This window comes from Giraffa tippelskirchi, chromosome 2 (genome assembly GCF_054371585.1).
Source record: "Giraffa tippelskirchi isolate mGirTip1 chromosome 2, T2T-mGirTip1v1.2.pri, whole genome shotgun sequence".
NCBI classification, from domain to species: Eukaryota; Metazoa; Chordata; class Mammalia; order Artiodactyla; family Giraffidae; genus Giraffa; species Giraffa tippelskirchi.
In genome coordinates this window covers 14,443,948-14,459,555 of record NC_137276.1, presented here as the reverse complement: position 1 = coordinate 14,459,555, position 15,608 = coordinate 14,443,948, and the positions used below count along the sequence as shown (strand labels likewise).

At 39.9% G+C, this 15,608-nt stretch overlaps 1 protein-coding gene across 10 annotated transcripts in view; it reads right to left on the bottom strand.

The window, feature by feature from the left end:
* Nucleotides 1–15,608, bottom strand: part of SHTN1 (shootin 1) — a 108,226-nt gene that overhangs the window by 383 nt on the left and 92,235 nt on the right. For 4 of the 10 annotated variants that reach the window (XM_081573477.1, XM_081573478.1, XM_081573475.1 and 1 more), the window contains exon 17: nt 2,750–4,579. The exons of the other annotated variants lie outside the window; for them this stretch is intronic. In XM_081573477.1, the coding sequence (XP_081429603.1) occupies nt 4,369–4,579 (211 nt within the window). In that variant the 3' untranslated portion in view covers nt 2,750–4,368. Of the gene's footprint in view, nt 1–2,749; nt 4,580–15,608 lie in introns of those variants that run through there. 10 annotated transcript variants of the gene reach the window in all.

The following is a 15,608-nucleotide window of genomic DNA, read 5'->3' as shown; positions in this document are numbered from 1 at the left end:
TGTGGGGATCCTGTTTGTACATGCTCATGCTCTGGTTCATGGAAAAATTGTCTTGCACGTTTGTATATGTCCATTTGAGGGGGAGGGGTAGAACAGTCCAATATTTTTGCCACCAACTCCACACTCAGTTCAGACACCTCATACTTTACAAGTCAGAACATCTCTAAAAACAAACATCTTTTACACTGGGAGCTTTCTCTGCCAGGAAGAGGTATACATCTTCTTATCTTACATATCCGTGCTAGAAAGCACAGACACAGTTTTATAGCCAACCTCGTGCAAAACTAGGAGGAGAGTTCTACATATTAAGAGCCAAACAGCTTCCTCTAACTTTCCTACCCTCAATTCCCTTTTCTCTGATTTCCACCTCTTTCTAAATTTTAATTTTTCATCTATCATTTATATCTCTGGAGAATCTCCTTAGAGCCTTTTTGGCATGAGTATAAATGAATAAATAAATGAGTATAGTAAACACTGAATTTATTCATTCAGTGAATGAATAAATACTCTTAAAGCCATTAAATGCATAATTATTTTTACTATAGCATCTAGTAGGTGATTAAAAATGATGCAACATATAGATTGTCTTTTTTGAAAGCTGGTATTGAGGTGATAGAGGAGGGCCAAAACCAACTCAGGTATTCAAACACATACCTGTAAATACAATAATATCCAATGGCTTTATATGATTTAAATTCTCTGTTCAGTTACCATGTTTTCCCCCAAAATTATATAAATTGCTACATACTGACCTGAGAGAAAGTTGGCTACGTTTAGATTTCTGGTGTATTCTCTTAAGTTTTTCTAAGCACGCTGAGGACCTCTCCTTGTGAAGAGTACTAACAGGGAGATGTAACGGTCTTATGGCAGAGCCGAGGCCTTACTCTAAAAGCAGTGACTTAAAATAGGCTCCGTGGCAGATTCTTTCAGAGCACAAGGCAGGAGGATTGGTGGGTATCACTCTTAAGCTGAGAGAGCTGTGTCACAGTGTGTGATTGTGGTCGCCTTTCCTGATTCTTAGCAATAAACAATGGGTAAGTGTTCACATAGCCTCTGCACATGTACCCACACACACATACACATAGACACATGAAATATGGGCGATCATGTGAGAGTATGCCCTGAAACTGTGATACAAATTATAACCGAATGAAGCCACAACAAAAATGTACAACTAAATTAGTAACTGAATAACTAAATTAACCAAAGAGGTGATTTATTACCTCAACCAAGTCAACACTAATTTCAGTGCTGAGCACTGCCTATTCTCCTTTACCTCACTTGAGGACTGCGGTCACCAAATGGACATTAGCATTTCAAGTTTCTGAATGTGATAAGCGCTGTTTCTATTTATATATTTTCTCTCTCTCTACATACATGTTACAGGACATATAATAGATATAAAACATATCAGCGACTCAGTGGACATGAGTTTGGGTAAACTCCAGGAATTGGTGATGGACAGGGAGGCCTGGCGCGCTGTAGTTCATGGGGTTGCAAAGAGTCGGCCACGACTGAGCGACTGAACTGAACTGAAGATATTACATATAAAGAGATGAAAGAAACTCATCATACTCTTTATTAGAAATGGCAAGGGGACTGGGGAATGTTAGTGCTCGGAAGAAACTTCAAATCCAGTCCCCAAGTAAGGGCTACTTGATGACCTTCCTAAGGTCATTGATGATGAGAGATGTTTATCCATTCTCCACAACTTATTGCCACATAAGCTGAAGCTGTTCTGTGATGAAAATGATTAAATATGTATTGGAGTGGGTTGCCATTCCCTTCTCCAGGGGATCTTCCCGACCCAAGGATCAAACCCGTGTCTCATGCATTGCAGGCAGATTCTTTACCATCCACCCACCAGGGAAGCCCCTAAACATGTATGGTGTGCATTTATAAAAATCATCCAAGCCTTGTTTTTAACATTCTGTGATACAGACTATCATTTACCTGACAAATATCCTAAAAATGGCCTGGAAGGACAATTAACAGTAATCTTTACCTGCCCTACTCCATTTCTAACACACATTTTACTGTTAACCCAAAAGGTAATTACTGGTGAGTAGTCTGAAGACAGTAAAGAATCTGCCTGCAATGTGGGAGACCCAGGTTTGATCCCTGGGTTGGGAAGATCCTCTGGAGAACGAAATGGCAACCCACTCCCATCATTCTTGCCTGGGAAATCTCATGGACAGAGGAGCCTAGCAGGCTATAGTCCATGGGGTTTGCAAAGAGTCAGACACAAGTGAAGCTACTAACACAGAGAGTCAGAGCCAAAATGTCCATTGTTTTTACTCCGGCCAATCAAGGTTGCACGGTTTTAGCCCTGTTAACTCGCCAGGAATGACCAAGTGCTGAAACCAATGGAGGTGAGGAGTTTATATGAGACTAGCTCAGCTACAAAAAGGTACTAGAATTAATTTTATCAAAGTAATTTTAAATATTTTGTGTTCATGGTGGAGGAATAAGCAGCTCAGAAAAAGTAAGAACACTTTCAGAATACCAGTGACTAAATGTTGCCTGGTCCAGCTAACACATTTCACCAGATGGTTGACGCTTTACCCTGGAAAGGGTGTGTGATGAAAGATGGAATGACAAATGTACATAATTTCATATTTCTAAATACCTTTAAGACACATGCCAGCAGGCTGACAATATACACAGGAATGGGGAAAGCAGGAAGGAACGTAGCGTAAAATTCCTCAAAAGAAATCATTTTGTGGATAATTAAAGAGTACTGAACTTATCAAGTCTTACACAATTTTTTTATTACAGGATGTCAAGTTTGGGGAAATAAAACCCAAAATATCAATAACCACAAGTGACCTTTAGTGGGAAACTATTGGTGCTTTTTAATATATGTGCTGAGGAGAGTTCAAATCACAGCGTAACAGACCTTATTTCAGTGAATTAATGCAGTTTGTAATTTGTATATCATACAGCAGTATTATTCAATCAGGGGGAGTCACGGTTGAAAAACATTACATTTTAATTTCCTATGAGTAAACTGATAAGTAACTGTAGAAACATCACTGGAAGAACATGGAAACAGTCAAGCATAACGAACCTACAGAAAGATAATTATCTCCAAATTTAGGAAGTACATTTACCTGCCTAACCACCTTTTCAAGCCTATGTTTAGCATACGTGCAAAAAATAAAATACAACTACTGCAATTATTACTATCATTTTCTTCCGCCCTTAGGTGAGAAACACCTGACAGCTTCATGCTGAGCTATGCTAACGAAACTAAACCTTTCACTTTCTTTAATAGTAAAATTACCATTACTGAATCATTGTCATAAGAAAATGCATTCAAGTACATTACCACTTATTTTAAATAAACACCAATTTTGAAACAATCAACTTTGAAAAGCTGCATAAGTCTTTTTTTTTAAATCCCTGATTACATTTCTTTATTCACGGTGGTAGACTGAAACATTGTATTTTTAGAGACTACCTACCACCTAATTTCTTTAAAAACAAAACAAAACAAAACAACAAACTTGTGTAATGTGAAACAGCAGTGAAGCAAGAAATTGTATGCTTGTCACTTATCTTCACTGTACGTAAGAACTGTGATAAAATATGGTACTTGTGCCACATGAGTATGTGAGAAAACACAATTGACTCATAGCACTGAACACACCGTTTCCCAAGATAATACTCTATTAAATTCAAGCTTTGGACTTCACCTCAATTCTGCATTCAGGCCACTAGAGCATTCCCTCCAGTCTTTGGGAAGCTTTGGACACAATCATCCCATAGTTAATAATGTGTGTAATTAACATTGAGTATGGGACTGCTAGCTTGACATCAGCTCCTTAAATTTTAAGCTTATCTCAGTATATCCTAGAAAGTAATTTGTATACCACAGTGCCTAACAATTTCCATGCTACTGAAGTTTCTCCATCAAAAGAAAAGGATCAGATATGGAAAAGAGAAGCTTCTCTGTTGTTGGTTTTTTTTTTTAAATCACCTTATTAAGCTAGTCAGTTCTGTTTATCCAATTATACACAAGTGCTGCAACCTTTCATCATTACATTTGATTAGCGGTATGCACATTACCTAAGAAGATAACATCTGAATTTTTTGTAATCTTCTAAAAGAAGCCACATTTAATACAGTAATTAGAAAAAATCTTATCCCTATAAACATAAAAAAAAGCTACAAAGAATGTGTATTTTGCTAAATAGCTTACTTATATTTATAGGTGAACTACTTACAAAAGTGACATCAGAAAAGAACCTATATTCTGAATACAGTGACAAGAACAGTGTGTCTATAGCCCTTGCCAATACACCAAAACTAATCATGTGCTCATTACAAAAGGACTTCCGAACATGCCAGCCTTCGGTTTATGGATCAGCAGTTGGAGCTGTTGGTATCTCTCCCTTTCTGTTTGTATCCTGGTTTAGTTTCACCTTCATCATCCTTGTGTTGAGCTGCATCTTTGTCAGCGACCTGGTCTTTGGTTTGGGGTTCATATGTGGAAACAGGATCTAAAACTACAACTGGTTTGTCTTGTTTTCCACTGCCAATGTATTGTTTCCTGTATCCAGTGTTACTGGGAGGCCTAGGGGGTGAAAAGTTAAACAAACAAAAAAATTAAAAGCAGAGAGAGAAAACATTTATCTTTCTGTATTCCTGGATTCAGAGGAGCAAAAAACCCAAAACATTCTAAGTCTAATCAGCATGCAAAAAGTGGTCTTTGAGGTGCCAGCCATTTAGAAAAAAAAAAAAAGCTATTAGATTACATATTGGGAACACAAGGCCAGAAGAAAGGCGGAAAAAGTCAGAGCAATTAACTGCGGAAGTGTTAAAAAGCCAAAGGCACCTACCTGCTTAATCGCACACTCTTCTCATAGAAGCAGAAAGCGCACAGGTGCTGTGTATACCTCCCCACTGCCTGCTGCCCCGACTCCACCCCACCCCTGCCAAGCTGGAGGGAGCCAGTGAGCCCCTCCCTTGTGTGCCCAGGGTACATGGGGTTGCAGATTAGCTCTGAGGAGACTGCGTGGAGGAGGGAAATAAATCACCACCATCCCCGGCGGGCAGCTGAGAGATGTGCCAGCTGCTGCCATTTGCTGGCAGGAACGACTCTGGTCAGACCTGGGGAGGAATGAGGGAAGGAACGAAGGCGGATGGGAGAATCTAGAGAGTCAGCTGAAATGCCGAGTTACCACTTTTTCTAAAAAGGAGAGTCATATTTGAGAAATTTCTTATTGAATTTCAAATGCAGTTTCTTTTTCCACTGAGGTTTCCTCTCTTCTCTTCTGACGTAAGAAGTTATTGCTACTCCAGCTTAACAGGCAACAATTTCCTTGTGGAAATGGAGATGTCCTGAAATGCTCTTCTCTTGCCGCATGTCAGATTAGGCTGTGGGCACCTAGTTCTCTCACAAGACAGGACAGGAGCAACCATCTGAAGGGGCTGGACTGCTGATCCGATGCCTGGAGGTTGAGGGGTGTGTCGTAGGCAGGGCAGAAGCTATTCAGGCTTATCTGTCTTCCTGGCGGATGCTAGGATGTTAACCATGACCCAGCACGCCACTGACACATGTCCACTGCTGGGTGTCAGGATGAGTACTGACGAAATGCTGGCCAGGTGTGCCCACAGCTCTACTAGTCCCCCTGACCAGCTGATGTCTGTTACTCCCTGACCCTTAGGTCAGACCTGCTGGTTGGACACTCCCTTACTGCCTCATACGTCTCCCTTGTTGGACTTACCACAGTTACAGTTAAATAACCAGTTGTAAGATGTCTGTCTCTTCAAGTACAATGTAAGCATCCACAAGTTGGACTGTTTAGCTTTGTTCATAGTTATACGCCAGCACCCAGAGCAGACCCATTTGCGGAGTAAACAAATGAGCGAATACTAATGAACTACTGTGTGTGAAAGGCTCAGAATGAATGCTCAGAAACCAAGACTTTTGTGTGAGCAGGTCTGGACGCCTCTCTTGGACAACAAAAGCAACAAGAATACATGGTCAACTGTTGAGACAAAGTGGCCTGCACGATCCAGCCTCAGGTAACAAAACTCAAACCCAGGGACCACAGTTTTATCACCTCGCACTATGAGATCTGTCCAAATACTTGAAAACCACTCTAGGGCTTTCCAGTTATACTGTGTGACTTGATTATCATCAATAAGTAACTAGCACATAACTGTCTTCTTCGGAGGAGTAAAAGCAGAGAGATGACCAGGGGGCCTGAGAGGAAGGTTACACTGTAGTGAGGACAGATTCCTTTATTTTTGCCTGAATCTGGCAACACCCTTTTCATTAGCAGGCACCTCTGACACTGCCCACCTACTCTGGCCAAAGATCCACTTCTCAAGATATCTGTTATTGTGTTTTGGCGATCACCATGGAATGAATTTACCCCAGTGGTACCTGGGTTGACTTTCTCTGACCCAGGGAACACCTGAAAGACCGAATCCATGGTCAGAGAAGCAGAACCACTGTGAATGGCATAAGGATTCATTATAGGTTAGACCTCAGGCAATGAAGAGAGCCAGTCAGGCAGTCTACACGAGTCTGTGTATGATGCTGGGCCTGAAATCAGCAGGCTGTGCAGGTGAGAAGTAGCAAGAAGCTGAGGACAAACAAGAGCCCCATCTCTTTCACAATCCGCAATCCTGATGATGCAGGCGAGCTTCAGGGTAAACCTGGAGCCCTTCCACATGGAATCACACATGCATCTGGCCCAAGATTTAGGGAAGCTAGAAGGGGAGATGGGGGCAGCTCTGCCACATGCAAACTAGGTGACAATGCGCATGAGCAGTAAAAGCACCTGCCCTACACACATTTTCAGAGCATTAAAAAAAAAAAAGACTATTATGTCACTTCCACTTTCTAAATCTCATGCTAATTTCTCTTGTGGCAAACCCTAACCTGGAAACAAACGGGTAAGAGAATTCAAGGGAATTCTAGAAAATGAAGTTCCAGCCTAGCTAAACTGTTATAGTCAAAGTCACATAAAATCTGCCAGTCAAGTCCCTAGACTGGTTCCACGACACTGGGTCTAAGCCCATTGCAGATAAGCCGGCCAGTCTGCTCGACACATGCAATGGCGGTATCCGTCTCATTTCAGGTGAGCAATTTCCATCAACCCATACTGACCTTCATTCATCACTTCTGTAGAACTACCATGGATGTTTCCATGCCCACGTGTGTCTGCAGGTGAAAGGGTGGTGAACATATCCTAAAAATGCCTTCTTCATCAGCTGGAGGCTGAAAACTTCCAGGAAGTGCTCTTGGGGCTTCCACAACAGCAACAAATGATGCTGACTCAACTGAAAGCTCAGAAACTCTGTATGGCCAGGCTGCAATTTTCCTGGAGTAGTCTCAGTCCAGAGAATTGCTGTTCTTTCCTGAAGTAGGCTTCTCAATAATAGATTAATTTATTATTAAGTCACCTGTAGGCTCCAATTTGAGAACTCCTTTGGTTATCACTGAACTTGGTACAGTGGAAAACTTCTTTGAATCTATGTGTTGAGAATCAGAGATAACTGGTTTCTTAAAGATAATGACCACTGGCTTGGAATTCCCAAGGGTTGAAGCTAAAAGGGACTATGGAAATCATGTAGTACAACTGGTTCTTTTACAGATAAGGAAAATGAGGTTTGGAGAGGGGAGGAGCAAGACCTAAAATTATACAGCTTATCGGTGGCAGAGCTAGAACGAAGAATCAGAAGTTCCTATCTCCCTGTTCCTGATTCTCCCACAATTTCACATAGCTTTTTACCAAAGGCATCTTCTAAAAACACGATGATGTCACAGGCTAATTCTGGTATGTTTACAGATTCTTTCTGAATCCTTGTTTTCACCTGCATCTTTCAGATCTATAAATATAAAATTCACCCCTTGTTTTGTTTTTTTCCTTTGTGACTTAAACCTAGCTCTTCCTGGTTTGACATCATTAAGTCCATTCCTGGTTCCCATGGGGTAGCTGCTCAGGGCTCCTTCTGGAATGAGGGGCCTCACTGTACCTCCAGCCCCATCTTATGGAAATAGCCAGAAAGCCCCCTCATGATGGTGCCCAGAACCCAGGCTCCTGCTCTAGGCAGCCACAGTGGCAGGTTCTAGAAGGTTAAATCTGAGGCTTCTCCCCAAGGTGAAAAATCCCAGGTGCTCAAACACAACAATCCAATAGGAATTGCAGTATACCATTGTTTGGTTCAGTTTTTCTCCTTCAATTTGTCTAAGAGCAATGATCCCAAATAAGGGATTAGAAGTCAGTATTCATAAAAAGTATGGCAGACCTTCTCCTGTAAGCTACAAAACCTCCAAGCAAAGATTAAATTTTAGAGCTGACATGAAGACTGAAATCATGGACTGTTCAGGCTGAGAGGGATTACTGACATGAACTAGGCCATCCTTCTCATTTGTCAGGTGAAGACACCAAAGAATAGTGAGTTAAATGCTTGTTTGGGCATACAATTTGTTAATAGCAGAAAAGGATTAACATTGTGGCATCTTGACTTCCTGTCAAGTATTTTTTTTCTTACCACAACAGAGTAGCAGTGATTTTTTGATCCATTCAAATAGGTGTTTTTGTGAGTCATTTTCAATCATTTGTTAAGTGCTATGCCAAGACAAAAAGAAAAACCAAAAAGCAAAATAAAAGCTAGGAGAAAATATACTAATCTATGCCACTCTATGAAGCCTAATGCCCAAGTATTGGGCAGGCCAAAAAATTCATTCGGGTTTTCCAAAAAACCCAAATGAACTTTTTGGCCAACTCAACACAACTTGGTTGCCCTTTCAGAAAGCAGTTACTTTTCTCCACCTGCAAGAGGGCCAGAAGGTGAGGTTGGGGCAGATGGGGCCACTTGCTAGTAAAAGGAAAAACCTGACTCCAGCTGGTACTGGTCCCAGAAGAATCAGAACAATTGCAAACGGTAATGCCCAAAATTGAACTTTATAATAAAGGGACTCAGTGATTTCTCAGACTGTGTTACAAGAGATGAAAGTGCAGCTTTCTAATTCTTAAAAAAAGCACATCATTGTTTGCATTCAATGAAATTCCATTCAAAATCAACTTTCCACGTTCCAATTATATTGAACAACATTCTAGCTAACATTTCGGCTGCAATTCAAATTAACTAATGCCCCCAAAGAGCCCTAATAGATGTGGTTCTGAGCTCAATTGAATACAATCAAAGCTCATGAAATGAAGGGGGGAAAATGCTTATTTCATGCAAATTTTGCATATCACTCAAGCTTAATTTTACTGATAATATAAAGGTGGGACATTTTGAACATTATAGTGAACGAAACTTTTAAGCGGCGAGAGTTATTTTATAAAATGCTACCTCTGAAAAGCTGATTGCCAAACAGTATAAAAACGGTTTGAGGTATAAATGCCAAGTTCATTTCTATTTCACTTCTGAGGTAACTATCTTTCAAATCGCAACAGCTGGACTATTTAATACAATCTGGTGAATCAAAGTATAGTTCTTCTCTGGTCTCCCAGTGGGACGCCTGCATTAGTTGGTGGCAGCCATCCAACAGATGACGCACAGCCGGACGGTCTGAACTCTGCTTCATTTACAAGAAAAATGGATAAAGCCGCAATCATATTTACCACCTTCAAGGACAGAAAACGGAAAGATTTAAATGTGTCTTTATAAAGTAGTTTCCTGGGAAAACTCCAAAGAGGAAGTCAGTTTTATATTTTCCCTTGTGTAAAAATAAGAAGTCTGGCTGCCCACCCCCCACCCCCGCCCCAGCCCATCCCCGAGCCCTTTATAGAGTTGTTACAGCAGTGAACAGCAGTGGCATTGCAGCAGAGGTAGTTTTGTTTCTCTTAGACGTCCTGTTTTTCAGGACACTTTAACACACTTGTTCAAAACTTCCCCAAATCGAGTTTCAAACAAGAGATGAAACTTTCTATATTATTGCTCATTTTACTACTTCTAAATATCATGAAGGTAGAACGAAACTAATTCCTTTTGACTTTGTGTACTTTTTGAAACTGCGTTTAAGCTCAGCGAATAAATTAGTTGGCCAATTTGGGTCAGCTTCTGTTTGAGGGGAACATAGATATAGTTTTAAATTATGAAAAATAAATACTGTTAAGCAGCAGAATACCGCCACGGTTGAAAATCTGACATCACCTTCTCGATGTCGATTTGCCGTCAGGATTAACAAGAATCCCTTTTTAACAGAGGTTAACGATGGCTCGGCAAAGACTTCTGTGTCCACGATGAGCCACAGTTTCTTTGGTGGAGTAACTGCAGCATAGCTTCTCAACGCACAGTTACCTCCCAGACCACAGTGAACGCTACGAAGCCCTGTCCCAGTTTTTTTATTCCTCCAGCGTAAGCTGGGCTGTGCACATTTAAAGATTCCAAATACACTCGCCCAGGGAGGCCAGGAAACTGGACCATTCTCACCAGCAAAATCAATGATAAAGCATGAGCTAAGACTGATTGTAGCTCAGGCCAAGATTCTTTTTTTAAATGTGTATGATACTTTTGGGGGCTACTTATAAAGATTTTTGTAATTTTGTACAACTCTAAGTCACCATGGAAAATTCACTGAGATCTCAGCTATGAAATGAGAATGCTATCTAAAAAAGAAATTTTAAGGGACATAAAGTCTTCCACCAGAGTCACCATCTATAACATGGGCTCCTCAAGAAAGCTGTCATGCACAAACTGTTTGTATTTTCATTCATAATTTTCAGAAAAATATTTTTAAATTTTAAGAGATTTTTCTTTCAATTTACTATATTAAATACTTTAAATTCTCTTTTAAGATGGTAAGTTGTGAAGAATTCACTGTGCTACTTTTCATATAGTTATATGACAAAATATATTTCAGATGAAAAGCATTTATCAGGTTTTAGAACTTAAATCAACTTATCCTCAGATCTGAAACTACACTTAACTTTTAGCCAGAACTTCTATTTGAATAAATTTTAAGTCGCCACTACTCCACTATACAAAAATAAAAGGAAACACAAATACTTCAGAGACTACTGAAAGATGTTTAAAAAAAATGACAAAGCACCAAAAGTAATTTGGTTCTCCATGCCGAAATGATATATTTTATGCTAAGTTTCTAAAAATCATAGGTCTTGGCAACTGGAGGCAAATGTTACAAGGTAATTCATTCTTTGAGAGAGCTGAGAATTGCTCAGCAGTATTTTTAACAGTTATTCTGAGATTTACTCAACAGAATTTTAACGCTGGGTATAACAGAGCCTCAACAATTAATCTGGAAGCATTTGCCGTCTGTGGAGCAACTCAGAACACCTGTGAGACAAAACCGACAGGCGGGTCTTGTGGGCAGCCCACAGGAAAACTCCTACGGAGGGGGTTGGAAAAAGAGACTAAGTGAGGCAATCTCAACTTCCAGAACATCCAGTTGTTCTGCTAATTTTGTTGTTAAAACTTAATTGTCCATGTGCAGGCACACATGGAGAACCTTTGTCGTAGTGCTTAGCTGAGCAGAGCTGTTTCCTGCAGTGTCCCTACACAATTCAGGGGTACTAAGATTACAGTGGAGAGCACAGCAAATCCTTTAATTGTATAAGAGCATCAGATTAAGCAGTAACGTCCATGCAGTTCATTCTGCTAGCTAGTCATCTCTTCTCAGAAACAAATGTTTACTAAGTACAGGGAAGGTGCCCTCCTTTCTCTGCTCCGCACCACACAGGCAAGCACACGCACACACACATACACAAAAGCAAAGAAAAGAGGTGGGGGGGATGGGAGTAACAGGAAAAAAAAAAAACGCAGTCTGTCCACCACAAGGACTAAAAGAACTGGGCTCTATCCTATCTGAACAAAATGTTGACTCGAAAGAAATAGCTGTATGACCAACCAAGTTAACTTCCAGATGAGATATGAGACAACTTTATGCTAAGCTTCCCTAAAAGTAAGTTGAGAATCTTAATTTCTACTTGGCAACATATTTCAAAAGCTCAAATTCTGCAGCTCCAATGCAAAAGAGCAATTTCATTTTTCTACATCAGTTTCACACTGGAAATAACGGGGAAAAACCTGAAGAGAGACTCCTTAAAAGTCAATCAATCTTTTAATTCAAAACCAGAAATGGCAATTAGATTTTCTTTTTCTTTCATAGAAACATTTGACTGATTATACTAACCATGAGACATCTAAAATTCATCTTTTATCAACTATACTTCGGTAGTCAGTTAATGGCTCAAACAAGATGAACTCTCACAAAAATAAATCTGTGTGGGGCCAAAAGTCACACATATTTAGAGACACCATAGATCTAGAAATTAGATGCAAATTGAAATAAAAATGGCTTCACTGGAAATGGTCATTTTTCTATTGAAATTGAAGTCCTGTAATTGCTACATTGGTTTTTGTTTTTTTTAATTCTTCTATGGGGCACAATGTGACCTGTTTTGACCTCCCAAACAAAAAAGGCAAGCTAGCCGCCTGTCTGATGGTGAAAAAGGAAATTTTAAAAAGCCTGATAAAGCTTAGAGTTTGGGGGAGATCTGGAGCTGAAGAGAAGCATGATGAATTAGAGAAGTGTTAACTGGAAGGGTCTCTGGCAATTGTGGCTTAAAAGCATCTTTGAGAATGGCCAAGAGATGGGGATACAGCTACGAGATCACTGCAAATCACACCAATTACAACAGAAACTGGGTTCTCCCCTGTGAAACAAGGTTTTAGATATAACTGGATGAAATGAAAAATGATCTGTGAGGTTGACCACTTTGTTTAATTGTAACTGTCAGGAGGATATTCACCTTTCTAAAAGTAATTTATAGCAAAAGTGAACATAGATAAATAAAGCTCAGTACAGACAAGTAAGGCCGCTTCTAAGATGAGACTGTTCAGAGACAAAAAGGCAAGACGGCAAGAACACAAGAAACTCCTGGGCCTCTGCCTGATTGTGTTGCAGAACTCTTGTAAGATCTGCTTGCTTCTTTCTCCACGCTGCCGGCACATTTGTCCTGCCTTTTTTTATAACTGCTCATCTTGCTATATGTAAGAGATGTCCTAAAATATGACGACTAATGGACGCTACAGCACAAACTCAAAGGAGCTAACGGGGAGCTGATCAAAGGTGGAGCTGACTCACAGGGGAACAGCAGGAAGTGGCTGCAACAATGAAATTTATTTGGGGCTGTAAAATGTATGTTTTGAAAAAACAGTATTCACAGTGATTCATCTTTATATTGTCACATTATCATTTAGTAAAACATCTTTATAATCCAATGGCTATAGTCAGATACCTTCAAGTCAGATACTTGACTTCTGGGAATGAACTAATCTTCAGCATGCTTGAAATGTCAATAAATTAAAAAATTCGTAAATGAAACTTGGGTTTCCCTAGTGGCTCAGTGATAAAGAGTCCTCCTGCCAGTGCAGGAGATGCAGGTCCAATCTCTGGGTCCGGAAGATCCCCTAGAGGAGGAAATCGTCATCTACTCCAGTATTCTTGCCCAGAAAATCCCATGGTTGGAGGAGCCTGGCAGGTTACAGTTCATGGGGTCACAAAAGACTTGGACACAACTTAGGGACTAAACAACGACAAAGGAAATTTATGCCAAAGACTAAAGGAGCTAAGGCTGGTATTCTAACGTATCAATTTCCAAAGTTTACTTGTGACGCATGCTCCTTTACTGGACATTTGACATGAAAAACATTAAAACAATTTCTTTCCAAATTCCTTTCCAGCTACTCTTTCAAGTCTTCTTGCTAATTCAGATGGACTCTGCTTTTCAGAATTCTTGGTTTTACTGGGTAAAATTTTCTTCCCATAGCAAAAGATATTTCAATTGTTTAGGTTAGTCTTAGGAAGAGGAAAGATAAACGAGATTACACCACTTAAGTAGAGTAGGCAGGGTCAGAGGAGCAGGATGTGAGTATCATAGGCCAAATGAACTACATTGCTTCCTATACGGGAAACCTTATAGTCATTTTCTTCACTTCCATTCGTAGAGCTCTGAATACACTCAACGAATATGCTGTCATTCAAAAGCATGGGCTTTGAAGTTAGAATGAAAAAGGTTCAAATAAAATCTGACCCAACTATCAATTAGGAATAGAATTTTGGGCAAATTGTTTATGTCACTAAACCTCAGTTTTCTCATCTGTAAAATGGAGATAATGTCCAATCTGCACCCTTGGGAGAATTAAAGTAACACATGAAAGTACTGGCTTAGTAAATGTTAGTGAAACATTAGTAACAACAAAACATCACAGATGCAAATTCCAAAATTCTGAACCTCCAAATTGGAAACTGGCTCCATTACTCACAGCCTCCATCGGATATCTTATGCTGCGCTAAGTTCCTTCAGTTGTGTCCGACTCTCTGCAACCCTGTGGACTGTAGCCCACCAGGATCCTCTGTCTATGGGATTCTCCAGGCAAGAATACTGGAGTGGCTTATCATGCCCTCCTCCAGGGGATCTTCCCCACACAGTGATTGAACCCACGTCTCTTATGTCTCCTGCATTGGCAGGTGGGTTCTTTACCACTAGCACTACCTGGAAAAGTCAATCAGACATCTTGCCTACAGCAATTTAAGCGCATTTCCTCTCAGGTGAATGTTGCTATAATATGGATACATATCAATATATATTGATGAAGAGTAATAGAAAACATTAACTTAAAAACAGGCGAAACATATAGAGTGGAAGGTTATAAGCTTTCATTCCCAAATGTTTTCCCAATTCACTTTACTTTTATCAATCAAGAACATCAGGCTTTCCCATTCTGTTGATAATGGAGCTAACATGTCTCACGGGATAAAATGGAAGACAACTTTACCCACACCTAGGTATTATACTGCATTTTCTTACTTATTGCTCAATTTATGTTTGCTACTGAAATAGTAATTTCCTAGCTACCCTTTAATCAATGCCCCAGAATATGTAAATTTGGAACTAGTCAACCTAACTGGAGTTAAAGAAACATGCTTTGATCTGCCTGTATTGCACAGTACTTTTCTGTACATGTGGTTGGATGTCATGGGTCTGAGTCACATTTTTTTAAACTGTATTTGTAATGGTGGCAAACTGATGGCTATTTCCAAATATTGAATCAACTTGCAAAAGCCAAGTCATTTGGGAACATGTTGAACATACAGTGGTGGTTAAAATGGATCATATAATTTTTTGACCAAAATGAACACTGACACTAATTCTCTCACAGGACTTGCTGAGTGGCTCTAAAGCACTCTACTTCTCATCTATTTTTTCCACTCCAAATTAAATGGATAGGAAAGACCTTCCAATTTACTTCCTCCGTGGTCAGATATCTCTAATCCAAGTAGGTCTAAAAGCATTTGGAGCAATAGTGACAGAGTTGGAATGAGTATCCTGGCCCTGAAGGATAACAATCATTTCAATTTGGATTTGTAAGTTCCCCTGATGTAGTCTGAAAATAAAAATTTTTCAAGAAATTATTTTACATTTCTAGGTTTGTGTGTGTTTTCTGTCCATCTATGTTGAGAGACATATTAGGAGTAGAAAATATGTACTTAACTCTTCTTCTCTTAACTGTGAACATCTTTATCAAGCAACCACATTTGTGAGGGACTATTGGGCTTCCCTGGTGACTAAGATGGTAAAGAATCTGCCTGCAATGCAGGAGACCCAGGTTCA